The sequence below is a fragment of the Aristolochia californica genome, unplaced genomic scaffold (assembly GCF_029961685.1).
Source record: "Aristolochia californica isolate CCGP_79_NKW_82.1479 unplaced genomic scaffold, dmAriCali1.0.hap1 SCAF_9, whole genome shotgun sequence".
NCBI classification, from domain to species: Eukaryota; Viridiplantae; Streptophyta; class Magnoliopsida; order Piperales; family Aristolochiaceae; genus Aristolochia; species Aristolochia californica.
This window is the reverse complement of record NW_027182290.1, coordinates 32,254,398-32,273,201: the sequence shown is the minus strand read 5'-3', so window position 1 is coordinate 32,273,201 and position 18,804 is coordinate 32,254,398. Positions and strand designations below refer to the sequence as shown.

Here is an 18,804-nt window from a genome sequence, read left to right as displayed (position 1 = left end):
GGACAAACAGCATCGGGGTCCGTTCATTTCTCATTTCTCATTTCTCATTTCTCATTTCTCATTTCTCTCCGCCCTTGGGTTCTGGATGGAGCTTATCGGTCTACCTGGCCGACCTGGTTCGAGTGGATGGGCTAATGAGGTGGTCTTATTAAATTATTTGTCTGAAAATGGGACCAGTGACGGTGGAGCAATAATGTAGTGAAGAGAGTGGATGAAGCTGGTGGTTGATATGTTTGGGGACAGGAGGGTCTGAGGCGGCGTCACCAGGCGAGCCACTCCACTAGCGATGCCGATGCAGACGCCTTGTCCGCTTCGACTTGAACAGATCCAGAAAGGCTATCTGATATGAATTTTTCTGCACAGAAATTTCCACGCCACGCTCTCGATTCATTTATTATTTGGGGCATCGGCGGCGACTCGTGGATCCCAGCGAGAGGACAGTGTGGGGAAAAGTAAACAAAACCAGGAGCGATTTTTCTGTAATTTGCTGTCTTCCTGCTGCTCGACGAAGCCTGGTAAAGAAATTCACGGAGCTTTTAAAACGAAACCGCTCCGCTCTTTCCCTTTATTTCTTTTCGACTTCTTTTCTTTAAAAAAAGGTGGTTCTTTGATTTGAATTAGATGACGATGAGGAATCCCAAGTGCGGTCTTCGACAGTGGAGGATTGAACTATAATAGTAGAATTGACTGAGCTTATTAATTCTGTAGCAGGTCTGGAGACTGGACCGAGGAGGACACGAATCCATGTGCTGAATTATAAAAACCAGGAGGACAGTCGATGAAATCAGATCGTGATTCATGAACCCTGGTGCGTATCGATCCTTCTTCGCCATTCACATACTCGCTCGATTCCAGATCCATGGAGACTGATCGAGTTGAAATCTGTGTCTCCTGTAGTAAACTGCAATATTATATTAGTTTTCCTTCAAAATGTCTCGTCCGAAACATCCATGACTGAGCTCATCATCGAACCTAAATTTCACAATTCATGTCGGTATTGTTCAAGATCCAGGCCGAGTCATCACCAAATAGATGCTGTCGGTTCAAATGACATTTGTTTTATAAATTCCAAAGCCTTTTCTAATCACCCAGCTCACACTAGCAGATCCACAACACACCCATAATGTAGGACTGTTGGTTGTACATCTTTCCCACACACCATTGAAGTAAAAATATCTAAACCTTCTTCTACAAATCCTCCATGGCTGCAGTCAGATAAAACAGCCATATAAGTTGAAATATCAGGCTTAAATTTTGTTTCACTCTTCATTAATGTGAAAAGTTATAATACCTTTTCCCCTAATCCATGCTTTGCATACCCCAGAAGCATACAATTCCAAGTAACCACTGTTTTCTCATGCATATTTTCAAAAAAAATTACCGAATATTTCTGGCTTCCACATTTTGAATACATGCCAATCAAAAAAATTTGCAGGACAACATAAAAATGGCAACTCCAACCGAATGATCATGTTATGAAGCTGCCGACCATAATCTGAAGCAGCAGCACCAGATGAAGCAGTCAAAAACTAGTGTAAGTAGCATAATTTGAATGCATTCCTTCTTTCTGCAACTAACAGAACTATTCTAGTGCTTCATCATCAAGTCCCAGCTGTGCAAGAGACCACATCTTTTTGGGGTAAACTGCTAAAAACTAATCTAGCTTCATGAATTTAGCCACCTTTTGCATACATGTGCAGTAGTGCACTGCCCACTATTATATGCGACTCAAAGCTGCTCTTAATCAAGAGAGAATGGACCTTTTTACCAAGGTCAGTATCACTAACTCTGCCACAAGCTGTGAGAACAGCTGCAAAAGTGAATTCATTTGGTGACAAACCTACCTGGCATTTTGGATTAATAGCATTATAATTTCATGTTTGACATCAACCCACAGGCTAGCTAACAATAAAGCACATAAACATTCAGGAGTAACAGACAGTATCTGATCAGATTATCATTGGGTAACTCTAGATTAGAATTTTGACTTCCACATTTCATGTTCAAACAATCCATATAGTTCTGTTTGCTCCCGAGGACCAAACAGAACAAATACTCTCCCAAATGGGAATTGCTCAAACGCATTGGGCATGAATCAGCTGACCCAAACAGGATTTAGACATCTCTAGCGATGGAGAAAAAAGGATCTAACGTAACTTCAAAGGATACGTATCCTACTAGATACTGATGTTCAAGGATAACTGTAATGTTTATCTTCTCTTCTATTTAATCTCTCTCTGTAATCTATAAATTGAACTGTCTCCATCAATGTAAATACGAAAGATTTTCTTTTCTCTATGGTATTAGATCGGGCACGGGACGTCGGTGACATCCACGTCTTCTCCCTCTGATCGATCCAGTTTTTTTTCTTCTTCGGCACTGCAAACAGTGCTAGTCTTCTGGGCAACCTCTTATGGCGCTCGTCTAAATCGCAAACAGAGCATCCATCGGCAAACGCCCTCGGTCGTCGGTCCACTCTGTCTCCTTTATTATCATTAGTCTTTCTTCTCTATATCTAGTTCAAATTGAGGTCATTAAAAGTTGGTTGAACTTACGCCATGAACCAGATAACAAACCAGCATGAACTGCTCGGTTCAAGAACTTATTGTAAAAGGTGCATCCTATTATTGGTTAGACCATACAGTGTAGTCTCTATATTAATTTTTTCCCCCTTTTTCCAACATGATTTGAAATATGAACGTTCCTTTAGTATCTCTAAAGCTTGCAAATCTAAAATCTCAAATTGCTATTCTTTTTATCCCTCCCAGGGACTCGTCAATAAATTTTTTTATCCCTCCCTGCGATGAACCTTTTTCTTCCCCAAGATTTCTGAGAAATTAGTGTTGGCGTGAGATCCTCGATATGAGGACTTCTTCCTCCGTTGAACTATCTTCCATCAAAGAAAGAATTCTTCCTTAACAATAGCTTCGGAGATAATCCAAGGGACCAGACCTGTGATCTTTGTATATAAATATGGATGTATTTATATGAAATAAGAAAGATAGATTTTACAGAATTTTACATGGTATCACAGCAGGATAACCAGAGATCGGCGACGATGCAGGGAGAAGCTTTCCCGTTTGGCGACTATATAGGGAGAAATTCCCCGTCCTTTTTTCGGAAGTTTATGTCGTCGGCCGACGTGTGCGACTCTGGCTAAGCCTCTGACCTACGGAACGTCGTTCCTCCAACGGCCGGCAGAGACGATGGACCCTGGTCTCCCGACGTCAAACCTCCCGTCCCGCGTTGTTTAGAAACCAGCGTCGCTGGGACGACTAAGGTTTGGAATTAAATCCTCCCTATAGGGAGCGGAAATTTTCGAACCTGGTATCCCGGATCGGACCGCACCGAACTCAAAGCGAATCAACCCAGCGACCATAGGACTTAGAAGCCGACTTGAAGCCGAGTCAACCCTGCTACTCGGACCAAACCTGAAGCCATGTCAACCCAGTGACTTGGACTGGACCGGATTTGGACCAGACTCGGCGACCAGACCAGATAAGAACAAACTCGACCCGAACCAGATTCGAACTAGATTTGACTCATACCAGGCTCAAACCAAGACTCCACCTGGACCAGATTCGGATCAGACTCAAGTCAAACCAAACTTGGATTGTACTCGAGTTGGACCTGACTCGAACCTATCCCAAGTTTTTTAGATGTATATCTAAGACAAAGACAAACTGGGGTATTTGAGCAACAATCTCCCTCAACCTCCTCAGACGGATGCGGACCCAGGTATTGCTCTCCTAAGATCTATTAGAGAGACTGATTGTAGAGCGTAGATACTTGATTCTAGAGTAACAGACTATATGACATTTGATGCAAATGATTTTTCTCAGCACTCTGCTCATCGGCGGATTAGCATTGCCAATGCTAATGGAGTTATATTTCGGGTAACAGGGGCTGGAACAGTGATGTTATCACCAACCCTATCATTATCTAATACACTACTCGTGCCCTCTCTTTCTCACAAAATGCTATCAGTGAGTAAAGTTATTGACGACCTGAATTGTGTTGTTCTTATTTACCCTACATTTTGTCTTATTCAAGATATTCTCGCCAAGGAGATCATTAGGCGTGGTACTAAGAGGAGGGGACTCTATTACATGGAAGATTTTAGTGCAAGCCATGCATATCACCTGCAACACCCGAATGACCTCAAAGTGGAACAGATTCTGTTGTGGCACTATCGATTATGTCATCCTTCATTTGGGTATTTGAAACATATGTTTCCCGATCTATTTTTGAATTTGTCAGTTATGGATTTTAACTGTGAGACTTGCATTCTAGCGAAAAGTTATCGGGCCAATTATCCGTTAAGTATGAATAAGATCGATGATCCTTTCACTTTAATTCACTCTGATGTGTGGGATCTTTCCCCCACAAATTCTAGGTCTAGTGTCCATTGTTTTGTCATATTTGTTGATGATTGTACACGAATGACTTAATTTTACTTGTTGAAACACAAGTATATGTCTTTCATACCTTTCAATCATTTCATAAGATGATCCAAACTCAATTCTTCGCCAACATTCGAATTCTTCGATCTAATAATGGTGGAGAATATGTGAATCACCAGTTCCATGATTATTTTCAACACTATGGACTTATTCATGAAATCTTATGCCCCCGAACTCCTCAGCAAAATGATATTGCAAAGAGAAAAAATCGCCACATTCTTGAAACAGTTCGGGCTCTCTCTTTTTCTTGGGGCTCAAGTGCCTAGTCATCATTGGTTTGATGTTGTTACTGTGGCCGTCCACTTCATTAACTGCATGCCTTCCAAAATTCTTGAGTTTAAGACTCCCTTGCAGGCCTTATCAAATTATGTTTCATTACCCTTGATGCTGATGCTCCCCCTTCGATTTTTTGGCTACGTTGTGTTTGTTAATCTAAAAAAAAACCAGCCCTTGAACCTTGATCCGTGTCCCATTCGATGTCTGTTTTTGGGATATATGGTCTATCAAAAAGGGTATCGTTGCTACGATCCAACTACTCAGCACACATATGGATGTCACATTTCTTGAATCCAAAACTTTCTACTCGTCCGTTACATCCAATTATTCTCGTCAGGGGGAGAGACGAGAAAAATAGTTGAATTGGATGACATTTGACTGGTTCATAGACACTGATATAGCGACCACTGTAGAACCAGATCCAAAGAAGATATCCTCAGAAATTGATGAAGCAGTACTCCTTTTCTCCTCAGTATCCAATGACCCATCTCCTAAAAATGTCATTGAGGTAAGTAATCCTGTCACACCTCAGAATTCTAATGATATAGCTACTCATGTTGGCTATGAATTACCTGTCACGTGCAATCGGGGCAAACCACCAAACAGATATTCCCCCAAAGTGAAGGGAAACAAATCGAAAAATCCTACTGCCAATTATGTGTCTACAAAAGAACTGTCTAAACCCCTCAAGAAGTTTATAAATAAACTCTCCTCACACCATGTTCCCACAAGTGTTGATGAAACTCTGAAAGACCCTAGATGGACTCAAACTATGAAGGAAGAAATAGAGGCATTAATGACAATTGAGATCTGGAGTATTCTTCCTTTATCTGAAGGTAAAAGAACAACGGGGTGCAAATGGGTATTTTCCATCAAATACAAATCCGATGGAGCAGTTGAACGGTACAAGGCAAGGGTAGTTGGAAAAGGATATATATAGACATATGACATGCATTATCAAGAGACATTCTCACCAGTGGCCAAATTGAATACTAATAAAGTTTTGTTATCTCTTGTAGCTAATCTTGATTGACCGCTGCAAAAATTTGACGTTAAAAATGTCTTTCTCCATGGAGATCTTGAAGAAGAAATCTACATGTATGTTCCTCCAGGATATATAGCAAATTCTGAAGTAAGGATGGTGTGCAAACTCCACCGAACTTTATATGGTTTGAAGCAATTTCTTCGAGCGTGGTTTGGGACGTTAAGTTTGGCAATGCGAAAATATGGTTTTAAACAAAGTAATTCAGATCATACGCTATTCTTAAAGCATCAACGAGGTAAAGTAACAAGTTTAATAGTGTATGTAGACGATACAATCATTACAGGAGATTATCCAAAAGAAATAGCAAGACTTCAAGTGCAACTGGTAAAAAAAATTTAGATGAAAAATCTGGGAGGACTCAAATATTTTCTAATAATCGAAGTTGCTAGGTCCAAGCAAGGCATATTCTTTCCCAACAAAAAATATCCTAGGTCTATAATTAGAAGTTGGATTACTGGAGTACAAGCCTGTAGATACCTCAATAATCCCAAATCACAAATTTGGAAAATACCCAGACCAAGTGCCAACAGACAAAAGAAGATGCCAGAGGTTAGTTGGGAAACTTATTTATCTCTCCCATACACGACCTGATATCGCATATGTAGTATTGTTGGTCGGGCTGCTAGGGTCGTTGTGCATCTTGCTGCATGGTCATCCGTCTGGCAAGCTCAAGTAAGTCTTCTTCCTCAGCAAATGCTGCCTAGTCGGCCATATGCGTGCACCCCTCTGGGTTGTGCCATTGCACTTGACCTTGGTCGTCGTTGTTATTGTTGTGCACTAGACTTGCACAGTCTTTGGCTTTGGTGTCTGGCCATACCATGGCTTCATCCTTCGTCTCATAAGTGTAATAAGCCAATTCATGCATTGTCCAAGTGAAGATCATGTGAATGTTGTGAATCAAATTCTTTTATATCTAAAGTCCTCCCCTAGGAAAAGACTTATATTCTAAAAAAAATATCACCTAAAGATTAAAGGTTATACAAATGTTGACTGGGCAGGGAATATTTTAGATAGAAAATCCACCTTAGGGTATTTTAAGTTCGTTGGATGGAACCTAGTTACCTGGAGAAGTAAGAAACAAAATGTGGTAACATTATCAAGTGTTGAAGCTAAGTTTCATGGGATGGCTAAGGGTCTTTGTGAGCTTCTCTGGCTTCGGAGATGATTAACCAAAATTGGTTTTGGCCCAAATTGTGAGATAAACTTATTATGCAATAATAAGGCGATTATTGATATTTCGCATAACTCGGTTCAACATGATTGAACTAAATTTGTGGAAGTAGATCGACACTTCCTCAAGCAAAACTTTGAGGCAAAGATAATTTGATTTATGTATGTTAAATCTGAAGACCAGTTGGCAGATATACTTACAAAAACAGTATGCATTAAGAACTTCTACAACTCACTTAACAAGTTGGGTATTAGAGATTTATACACACCAACTTGAGGGGCACTATTGGCGTGAGATCTTCCAGAGGACTTCTTCCTCCATCGAACTGTCTTCCAAATCCATAAAAACGGAGGAATAAATCCTCTGTAACAATAGTTTTGGAGATATATGAGACTGATTTAATTCACCTGTAATCTTTGTATATAAATATTGATGTAATTAGTTTATTTTTCCTGTCTCTTCTTCACTCTTAGTAGGGTGAAGAGTATATTTGTAATATTTGAAGTTTTGATATCTATAAATATACCTATGGGGGAAGGTTTGGATAAAGTCCTCCTCCCGTTTTCTCCCAATGGTGTCTCTCCCACACAACCCCCCCCCAACGTAAAGTCGATTTCACACGTGTGAAATCATAAACTTGTGAAACCCAGCGCAAGACGATTTCGCACGTGTGAAAGTCACACGTGCAATGTGAAATCATAAACTTGTGAAACCCCGCGCAAGACGATTTCGCACGTGTGAAAGTCACACGTGCAAGATCATAAAAAAGTAAAAAAAAAACTTTTTGTCCATTCCTCATGGCTCTTGAAGAAATTGAAAAGACATTTTAGTAGAAATACGTTTCTAAAGACTATTATTGGTTTTTTCAATAAATGTTGAAAAAACATTTTTAGTAGAAATATAGGGTCCATTAGTGCCTCATGCTTTTTAGAAATGTTTTTTAATTAGAAATTCTTATTAAAAATCATATAATTTTCTAAGTAAGACTTTCTTGCCAAGATGGCCTAGAAAATCATATAGAAAAAAATTGAATAAGTATTTGATAGTTGATGCTATAATACTCTTAGCATGATGCAATTTTCATAGTAATTTTGTGTTTGACATTTTATTTGATTAAAAATTTATCAATAAGTATAGTAATATATTAGATTGATTTTTAATTTTTATTTATTTCCCTAAAAGAGGCAATAAGAGGTCCATTTAACTTTCCTAAGAAAATTTTTAAATATTTCTTGTAATTTTCTAGTAATTTTTTAATAATTTTCTAATAGTAATAGGATTTTATTTAAAGTTTTTTTTGGAAATGTGTATCCAAGGAAAAATATTTTTAGTTTTTTCTATAATATAAATTTTCAATCAGGGGCCCTAAGGAGGCCATAGTAAATTTATGGCCATATTCAAAAATTACAAAATAAGTTAAACAACATTTGGGGTAAAAAAGATTAATATTGGTGGGTTTCTAATCCATTATCGAAATTCAATCCCGAACCTCCCCTATCATTCTTTTTTTTAAAATGTATGCATAATTTTATAGATAATTTATTTGACATATATTTTATGTAGAATATTAAATGTAAGTTAACCTCAAGCTTGAATTCCTGTTAAAATTATTAGGCTCGGCTAGGTCGGCTCAAGCTCGTATTCGAAATCTTTAAATCAAGTTCGGCTCGAACATAGGAAGGTTCATACTCAATTAGATTCAATGATACCCTTATGCTCAATTTTAAGTAGAGGTTATGCCCAATTTTATGTAAAATATATACCCAATTTTATGTAATATATATATATATATATTTTTAAAAAATTTAAATATATATTGGAGTTCAAACTTGAGACCTATAATTTTTGTAAAGTTTTAAATGGAACTCGGTTTGAGCTGGATTAAAATTATTAATTTCAAAGTTAGGCTCAACTCAAGTTAAAGTTCGAAATAATTAAATCAGGTTAGAGTAAAACTCGGTTCAATGTTATTTTATATGAACCGACAGTGACTAAGTGAGAAACATTTAATTTAATTATACTTTTAAGATTTCTTAAGAGGTGTTTCAATAAAAGTTAAAACCTGTCAATCTTAGGCACTAATTTATTCTATTGTACTATTATTTGCTATATCCCATATATCACATCACATTACAGTGTTAGCCATAGAATTTGAGATATGTTTCGATGTTCATGCTTACAGACTTTTCAAGGGGAACAGGTTAAAAAAACTGCAAGGGATCTTTCAATAGGTCGCCGCCACCAGCCCACTGTCCAACGTATCAGTCAGGGCACCAAAGTCGGGTCATGTTTAGCAGCAGAAACTTGATTATAAAAGATGAAGTCAATGGTTTTACAGTAGCGACATGATTAAGAGCCGAGCGGATAATGTTATTCAATTCATAGAGTTGAGTTGACTCTTTGTCAGGCTGAGTTCAACCACTTATAAAAATTGTATTCTATCCTCTCATGCCTGACTGTCTGCTTCTTTGTAAGAGTATACTTGTATAATGGCACTGGTTGATCGGACTAGAATTTAATGCCCCCACCCGGGGACCAAACATAGTTCAGGAAGCTGCTCGGAATTCATTAATGCACATGTCAACATTTAAGAGATCGAGGCCAGATCTCCATTACAGGGGAGAGACCGGAGAGAGAGATTTAGTTTACGACCGTGGATCATCCTCGACCTGGGTTCAGATCTCTCCTCAGTCTTCCTTCCTTGTACATAAATAAAAAGACTGGTTGATGCGTTGAAGAGGGACACAATGCAGTGGGTGCGCCATGCGCAGGGTGAAGCCTCCTTGCTCTCTCATGTCAACTTTCGTCGCTCCCCCCGCCAGCTTGTAGTCGAAACACTGGACCATGGCTGCTACTGCGACGTGCATCACTCGTAGAGCTAGAGAAGCTCCGGGGCACATCCTCCGTCCTCCTCCGAACGGGAGAAAATGGAAGTTTTGCCCCTTCATATCGCCTGAGTTTCCTATGGTTCCGTCGGAGTTGAGGAACCTCTCGGGACGGAACTCGTCTGGGTTTTCCCAGTGATCTGGGTCTCTGTTGATTGCCCAAATGTTGATGCAAGCCTTGGTTTTCGCCGGTATGTCGAAGCCTGCTATGGTGCAATCCCGGCTGGACTCACGGAGGATTAGTGGCACAGCCGGATGGAGTCTGAGGGTTTCCATGAGCGTCGCTTGAACGTAAGGGAGATTGGGGATGTCTGACTCTTCGACCACCCTGGTCTTTCCAACTGCCTCTTCGATCTCGTCCCTCATCTTCTTGAATGCCCGGGGCTGGTTGATGAGCTCCGCTACAGCCCATTGCATCGCCACCGATGCTGTTTCTGTGCCTGCAATGAAGAGATCCTGTAGAAGAGAGGAGTTTTATCAAACGGCGATACATAAATTATTGATCAATAATGTGAAAAGTTTTCCGTTTTGGTATAAAAAACAAACAAGAAATTAGTCGTTTCCTTACCTGTAGAAAAACCTTGACGTCATCTCTTCGCAATCTTATCTCTGTATTCTCGTCTCGAGAAACACCGAGAAGAATATCCATCAAATCCTCCTCTTCAACCTCTACCCCACCACCGCTCTGCTCTTTCCTCTTCCTCTGCTTCTCTTCATGCTCCTTCATAATCCTCTCCACCATGATCATAAACTTCCCATGTACATCTGTCAGCCTTCTTCCATACCCAAGTATGTCCATGCTTCCAATAAAGCCTAACACGTTCACTAAATTCAGCTTTGCGGCAATCTCGATCAGCTCTTGCACCACCTTCTTGCACACTTCGGCGTCGTTCATGTTCCCGGAGCATCGTGTACTCATTGCCATCCTGCAAATAATATTGTTAGTAAGCGCGGTGAGCAGGGCCTCCATGTCGGCCGGCTCTTGTGCCCCGGCTTTCTCAGAGAGAGAGCCTAAGAGCCAGTGTATCTCCTCCCGCCGGATTCTCGCCATCCGGTCGAGTTTTTTGCCTGAGAAGAGCTCATTTACGCAGAGCTTCTTCATGAATTTCCAGTAAGGCCCGTAGGAGGCAAACGCAAATCGTGAATCCCCCTCTCCGATATACTCCAGACCGGCGAGCCGAGGCCGTGAGGCAAACGTAATATCATGGGTCTTGAAGAACTCCTTCGCCAAGGCGGGGGAGCAGACAGAAACAAGGTAGCCGAGGGAGCCAAGACGGAGACGAACAAGAGGACCAAACCGTCGAGAGAGGTTCCTAAAGGAAACGTGATGGAGGGGTCCAAAGAGGTAAAGGTGACCGACGATGGGCAGAGCGAGAGGGCTGGGTGGCTGACGAAGCGGCACGGATGGAGGATTGCGGTAGCGTTTCAGAAAGGAATACATGAAGAGCGTAGCGATCAACCAGATAATAAGCATGATCTCTACGCTCATCGCCATGGAATTGAACAGTAGCAGACGAGGAGCTTTGGCCTCACTCGACTGTTTGCAATTCTACGCTGCCGAGGAAAATGAGTGCACTTATTTATAGGCATACAATTTAGACTAGTCAAGCATTCAAGACCCCTGATATTTCTTTTATTTCAAGTCCACTGGTTTGTTTGACTAAGCCGTGCAGAAAAGCCAGTCCCATCTTCCTTGTTTCCCTTGCCCGTAATCTTCAGGAATTGCAAGCTTTGTTTACAGGTTTTCTACCACCGGCGGTGAATGGAAAGATTCCTAATGAAAAAGCTCCGCCAACAGATGCTGACAACAAAAAAAGATAATATACAGTTTACAACCTACTGATACATATACAGTTAGACCGATCAAAATCATGTTATTATGATAAAAAAAATATCCTAAAATTCCCAATCTGAAATCCTTGTAACTGGTCAACTTGCCATTGAAACCTACAGCCTGCCCATCTCCACCACGACCTGCGGTCGGATCTCCTTCGAGTTCTCTTTCCGGCATAGGTAGATCTCTTGCGTCTTTCCTCTTCCAGCCCATCCTCACTACGACCGGCGACTAGAGCTCCTCCTTCCACTTCCACTTCCACTTCCACTTCTTTCCTACTGTTTCCCGGCCGACCAGGGAAGGTGGGGGGACTAGTTCTTTGTCCGGCGGCTAAACGGATGAAACGTCAAATCATAGCGGTAAGACTCATCAGTTCCGTATCTTTCACGCTTGACTCGCTAACTTGGCAAGCCCGCAGTCGGGAATTTAATAAAATAAAATATTTATTAAAATAACAACTTAATTTTAAAAAAACCTAAATTTGTTCATGTCACCTGGAGTTAGCATTAAAAAAATGTTGTAAAGTCACGTTAATAAACTTAGATGCACCAATAATAATATTAATAAAATAATTTAATAATATGACAGTTCATGAAAACTCATAATAAAATTATAATAATAATATTTTGAATAATATTATTAATTTAAATTACTATTTTATTTTTTGTAAGAACAGCAAGTTTAACCAATTTAATTAATGATAGTAATAACATAATAATTAATAGAAATTATAATTAATATCATTAATTATATATATAAATATTAATTTTAAGTACATGCATTATAGGTAAAATGGTAGTGTGTTAGGGTTTTATTTTGTTTTAGGTGTTAGAAATTTTAAAATAATAAAATTGACAATCTAATATAAAATGAAATCATAATATTTTCTATAAAATAAATTTATAAATATGATTATTCTCCGTTGCGAAATCGGTGGACTCAACCCGATATTGCTCGGGATTTTGAGATGCGGAGTCGAGTTCGAGGAAATTGATGTTATGTTTGTTTATTTTACTTAAAGGCCTAATTAATTTATTTTTTTAAAACACCCGATTCACAAACTTAATTTTAAAAATATCCAACCAACTGATTAACTACCCAGGTATAAAATCCAACGTGGCACTTCAGCATTTACCGATATACAAAACTTATACCATGTCGACGCCTTTTTTCTCCTTATTTTTATTTCATTATTGATTTAAGTTCTTTTGTTGTTTTAAAAATTAAAAAAAACATTAATTTTAGATTTTAAAAATCTTATTTGTTGGAGTATGTTTTATTACCTACGATTTATTATAATAAAAAAACAAAAAATACATTAAATATTTAAAATTTAATATAATTAATACCTTTCATTATTGAATTAAGATATTTTCTACTTAAAATTTTATTTATTTTTAAAAATCATATTTGTTGGTATATGTTTTACTATATAAAATATATTTTTTATTTATTACAATAAATAAAAAATAATGAATTGTGTACCAACTAGTAAGATTTTTAAAACCTAAAATTAATATTATCAAAATATTTTTTAAATTACAAAAGAGAAAAAAGACGTGATGATGTGGTAACTGCTAAAGTGACAGCTTAGGTGTTGCATTGGACTTTACACATCGGAAGTTGATCGGTCAAAGTTGTGTATTTTTAGAATTAAAATTATGAATTAATTATTTTTATAAATATTTTTAAAAATTTAGATAATTTAGTGAAAATCACCATGATATCAAATATGTTTGAACTTTGAAGAAGATAGATGGAGCCAATTCACCAGCCGTCACTGTTCTTGCTTGGCTCTTTATACCTTATTCCATCGCCAACATTGACTCCGAAGGATGGGACGACTCCGGTAAGTCAAGTGTTGAATTCCAACTTTTGGATCGAGGAAATTGACTTGGCTTGGGCATTTTCTATCATCAGTCTCTCTCTCCTCCTTGATCACTCCCGCTCCTTCGTTACTAATTCTGTTTATAATCAAAAAATTTATTTAATTATTTTATTTTTATAATTAATTAAACTAATAATTTTAACATTTGTGGAAATATATTATTAACTTATACTACATAAAAAATCTATTTGATGTTATTAATAAAATTTTATATAATATTTATTTATTATATTTATTATTTTATTACTATATTAAATTAGTGATTTAAAAGTGGTAATTAAAATATTGTTATAATAAGCAATTGATCAAGTATTTTTTTAATTATTCTAATTTTTTATCATTAATAAAAATAATAATTTTAAATTTTGTGGAAATAGATTATTAATTTATACTACGTAAAATTCTATCTTATGTTATTAATAAAATATTATATTTATTTATTTATTATATTTATTATTTTATTACTATATTAAATTAGTGATTTAAGAGTGGTAATTAAAATATTGTTAAAGTAAGCAATCGATCAAGTATTTTATTTTCTATCATTGATTAAACTAATGAATTTTTATTTTGTGGAAATATATTTTTAATTTATAATACATAAAAATCTATCTATTGTTATTAATAAAATAAATTATTATTTTTATTATTTTTATTACTATATTAAATTAGTGATTTAAGAACGGTAATTAAAATATTATTAAAGTAAGCAATTGATCAACTATTTTTGTTTCATTATTCTATTTTTTTAATCGTTAATTAAACTAATGATTTTTAATTTTGTGAAAATATATTTTATAAATATATCTTTTTTGTTATTAAAAAATAATTTATTTATTTATTTATTATATTCGTTATTGTTATATTTTTAATTTTTATTTATTTATTTATAATTAATTAGTGCACCAGTTAATTATCATATGTAATTATTATATTAATTTAGACTAAACTGCAATCTATCTTATTTATTAATAAGATATTTTATTTAATTAATTAATATATTAATATATTTTAATACTACATTAAATTATTTATTAGGATATTGACCATGTTTGTTTTGGTTAATTATCTATTTAGGTATATTATAAAAAGTAACTGATTCTCTTTTTTATACTATATTTTTTTATTTTGGGCATTAACACATGATAACGTTTTCCGGTACACTTAACATCTACCACACTAACACCAACAAGTTTTTTATTTTCACTTTCACTTATACTAACTCATTCAATTTCACTTACACTAGGTAAAAATACGCGAACATGAAATGAGTTGAAACTTTAAAATTGAAATCAAATCACTAGTAAGATAACAAATCAAGGTGGAAGTATTTTGATAAGAAGAGGATGGGATTGGTATGTTCAAATTCGAACTAAAGTTGAGTTGACCTAAAATGAAGAACACAAATACATCATAGTCACAAATAGCTGATTTCTTAAGTAGATTCAATCATGGTTCTCTATGGTAGCCAATATATTGGCTACAAAAGGTTCACTGCATTCACATGTAACTCTACTGGTGGAAGAATAAACTAACTGCAAGAACTGTTGAATATAAATGCTTAGTAGATAGGTATAGAGCAAGATTCCTAGTTCAGTTGTGTTTTGAAGGAGCTATTTAGAGGCAGCAGCTGAGGCTCACTTCCAACGTAACCGTGTGTCAATTGAACTCGTTACTTGCACTATCTAATCGCCCTTTTCTTTTCTTTTTATCACTAAACATCACGATAAAAGTTTAGTCAAATATAACAAAATCAGGAGCAAAATTACTCAAAAGGGAGAGGGCACCTTGCAATTTACCCCCTGCTTCGTTTTCACACAACACCACCTTAATTCAGAATGCGCTTTGGACGGAAGATCTGAACTCCAATAAAACTCAGAGAAACTGCAAATGTCAGCATGCTTAGAGATACCATGGTTTGACATACCGGGTGAGAAAGCATGGGTACCGTTTAATAAATCTCAGTTCTAGGGGAGAGAATGGGTTTTTATACTCCAAGAAACATCCATATCAGCCCTTATTTCTCAAAATTTTGGCTACAGAACAGTTCTAAGTATGCAGAACCCTGAAAAATTCCTTCCTTGTCCGACAGACTTCCAGCAAAGTTACAAAAGGGTATATAGATAATGGAACTTGGCAACTTCTTATTCATTACGGTTTCCTCAGCCTCATCAAAGAAAATTTCCCCTAGTTTGGACCTAAAAAGACGCTATTTTTTCACCACACACATCGTCATTGTCCTCAAATAAAAATTCTTAAAGACTTCCATCAAGAGGAAGACACTCTTCCACCTCGCTGGTCTCTACTCTCACGATAAAATTGAAACAAAAAACGGAAGAAAAAGGACAGATCAGTACTTGTAGTCCTTGACATGAAGATTCTCAGAGACACCTTCGCCCTTGGCAGCATCGCCCTTGTACTTGCCCAATGTTGCCTCTGAGTTTGCTTTGCAACGAGACAAAAACGCCGCCCTTGCCTTGTCCAAATTCTCCTCCTTCCCTTGCCATGTCTTGAGGGTGCTTTGCTGCAGGGCTCGTCCAAAGGAAAATGATAGGTTCCATGGCTTCTTTCCCTCAAACTGGTTCATCGCGTTCAAGTTCAAGGTGGCTTCCTCCTCACTCTGCCCACCTGACAAGAACACAATTGCCGGGACAGCAGCAGGGACTGTCCTCTGAAGAGCCCGCACGGTGTACTCAGCCACCACTTCAGGGGCTACCTTCTTAGACTCAGAACCGGGAGTAACCATGTTAGGCTTCAAAAGAGTCCCTTCCAGAAGTACCTTGTGATCATTCAGGGCCTTGTAGCATGCTGCAAGAACCCTTTCAGTCACTTCAGCACAGCGGTTAATGTCATGGGTTCCATCAACCAATATTTCGGGTTCCACAATTGGGACCAGGCCGTTCTCCTGGCAGATGATAGCATATCGAGCCAACCCATTGGCATTCTCATTGATTGCCAACTGTGATGGCTCATTTGGGCCAATCTTCAGGACAGCCCTCCATTTAGCAAAGCGAGCACCAGCAGCATAGTACTTCTGGCAACGCTGTGCAAGGTCATCGTGGCCCTGAGTGGTAGTCTCACCATTGGTGCCAGCAAGCTCAACTGTACCCTTGTCAACCTTAATACCAGGAAGGACTCCCCCTTCTTTATGGACGTCCACAAAAGGCTTCCCTGAGGCAGTCTTCTGGTAGAGGGTTTCCTCAAAAAGGATCACACCACTCAGGTAGTCCAAAGCTCCAGGAGCACAAAAGAGAAGCTCCCTGAGGGCCCGGCGATTGGACTCGATGTTCTCAACATTGATGCTGGCAAATCGCTTGCCAATGGTCCCTGTGGATTCATCAGCCGCAAGGATTCCCTTGCCCGGGGTGCCAATGTAGGCAGCATTCTTGATGAGCTCATCTGCAAGTGAAATTTGGTTAGATTTAAAACATAACAGTGAAAAGCAAGCAGGTAGTAAGAGACCCATAACCAAGCAAACTATCTTAATAATTTAGGACTCGGCCAATTCTTTGGACTGCTTAAAAATGAGACCTAAATTTTAGCCACATAAAGAACTTTTTGGACCCAAATAAAGTATACCAGATTAATTAGTAACAAAATATCTGTAGGTTCTATCCATCTTTTTTTTATCATGTCTCACCTAAGAGAGGTTATGGTAAGTAACTCTTTTCTTGAATATATACATGTTAGAGTAAATCTATTACCAGTATGAAAATTTCAGATGTGATCATTAAAAAGAATTAAGTTTAAACTCAAACACCCAAAAGTGGGTTCAACTTGCATCAGGAACCTGGATATGGATCCTGCAATGTTATGATCCGAAACCTTATTGGAATTTCCCCAAATCTAACCGTTTAGTAGACATACAGAAAAAATGAGATTTTATCTATGATACCATACTAGATGAATACCAATTTAACACTGATAAGACGACAAAGTTTTTAATTTAAGGCTGTGAAGCATGATATGACTCCTTCATTAGTTTTTTTGAGGTGGATCCATGGAGTATGGCCAAAAAAGAGGTGGTTTTGGTACTCCGGTTGAATTTTAAAGAATCCAAATGCAACTAAGTGTTCTGATCTTATCAGAAAGTGTGCATATGTTGAGAATAAAGCACTTGGGAAAATAAATGAAATGGAATCCATAGAAATTTTACTGTCGTAGAAACAGAAATGAATGCCTTGAAACACTAATTGTTGGAAAACAAGAATTCTAGAAACGTTTACTAGAAGTCGAATATGAAAGATCTTATCTGCAAACAATTGGGATTCAACTTAACACGATATCTGGGTATTAAGTGCCCTTAATGACTATACATACATTTTTTTTTTATAAAAAAAGTGCCTTAATGACGAAATAACGATGAGAAGAAGCTCATAACGGGGACGAAAGAATGTTTTGGAAATTACTTCCAGATGTAGACATAAACAGATATGTAAAAAATAGAAAAGTGCAACAAGATTATGGATTGACTCTAGCTACTAAACAAGTTAAAAGAAACGAAAACACCATCATGATGCAAAACAAGAAACAAGAAAGCTAGGACTCTTTTTCATGTAAACTTTTCAAGGAAACACATGAATTGGCGGAAAGTAGTACCTGAGCAGTTATCGCCCAGAATTTCAAGATTTAGGAGATCAATAACTGCAACTAGTAATACATTGGGATAGGGAAAAAAAGCAGATAAAAGAAAGTGTCGACGATGGTCTAAAAACATCAACAAAGGAAACTTGCATTCACTTTGGTTCTGGTAGAAGCCAGAAGTCGCTTTAGAGGGAAACTGCAACAATAGATACAAACTATCACAGATCGTTGCTACGTTTTCACATTAAAACAACCGTGGCCACTTTATTCCTCGAAAAAAATAGATCAGTCCAAAAAAAAAGTCGTTCATTTGGTAAAAGACGCAAAGAGATGAAAGAAAATCCAAATCTGTCACAAAAACACTTGGATCCGACAAAACAAACAAAAGTAGGATCAACACCACGTAAAAGATCTAGAAAAAGGCCAATCACCCAACATACAGCGAGATCCAAGTCTCAAACTTCAAACCCATCTTCGAAATAGATACATCGGATTAGAGGAACAAATATAAAGCTATGTAAAGAAACAGCAATGAAAAGTAAATCTCAGATACCGGCGTATTTTCCACGGTAAGCAGACATCGTTTTAACCTCTTGTAGGGCAAGAACGACGTGAGAGTGAGTGCGGCTGCAAATGGAACCGAGGACAGCGAATGAGA

The 18,804-nt window shown here is 37.5% G+C and overlaps 2 protein-coding genes and 1 long non-coding RNA gene across 6 annotated transcripts; 1 reads left to right on the top strand and 2 right to left on the bottom strand.

Annotated features, from left to right (window-relative positions):
* Positions 1 to 204: 204 nt before the first annotated feature.
* LOC137941339 (uncharacterized) lies at positions 205 to 9,500 on the top strand. 4 transcript variants are annotated; one of them, XR_011110391.1, is made up of 4 exons: positions 205 to 515; positions 709 to 808; positions 1,436 to 1,534; positions 9,138 to 9,500. It is a non-coding gene; the product is annotated as an uncharacterized lncRNA (long non-coding RNA). The 4 variants fall into 4 exon arrangements; XR_011110392.1 differs by lacking the exon at positions 9,138 to 9,500 and adding an exon at positions 2,308 to 5,768; XR_011110390.1 differs by lacking the exon at positions 9,138 to 9,500 and having other exon boundaries at positions 712 to 808; positions 1,436 to 2,296.
* Positions 9,425 to 11,325, bottom strand: LOC137941338 (3,9-dihydroxypterocarpan 6A-monooxygenase-like). Its single transcript, XM_068786704.1, has 2 exons — positions 10,409 to 11,325; positions 9,425 to 10,296 (listed from the first exon to the last, which is right to left on the bottom strand). Exons 1-2 carry the CDS (start codon positions 11,312 to 11,314, stop codon positions 9,643 to 9,645), a joined length of 1,560 nt encoding a protein of 519 aa, XP_068642805.1. The 5' UTR covers positions 11,315 to 11,325; the 3' UTR covers positions 9,425 to 9,642.
* Positions 11,326 to 15,680: 4,355 nt separating this feature from the next.
* On the bottom strand, positions 15,681 to 18,795 carry LOC137941403 (fructose-bisphosphate aldolase 1, cytoplasmic-like). Its single transcript, XM_068786793.1, has 2 exons — positions 18,700 to 18,795; positions 15,681 to 16,961 (listed from the first exon to the last, which is right to left on the bottom strand). The coding sequence occupies exons 1-2, from the start codon at positions 18,725 to 18,727 to the stop codon at positions 15,913 to 15,915; spliced, it is 1,077 nt and encodes a 358-aa protein (XP_068642894.1). The 5' UTR covers positions 18,728 to 18,795; the 3' UTR covers positions 15,681 to 15,912.
* Positions 18,796 to 18,804: the final 9 nt, after the last annotated feature.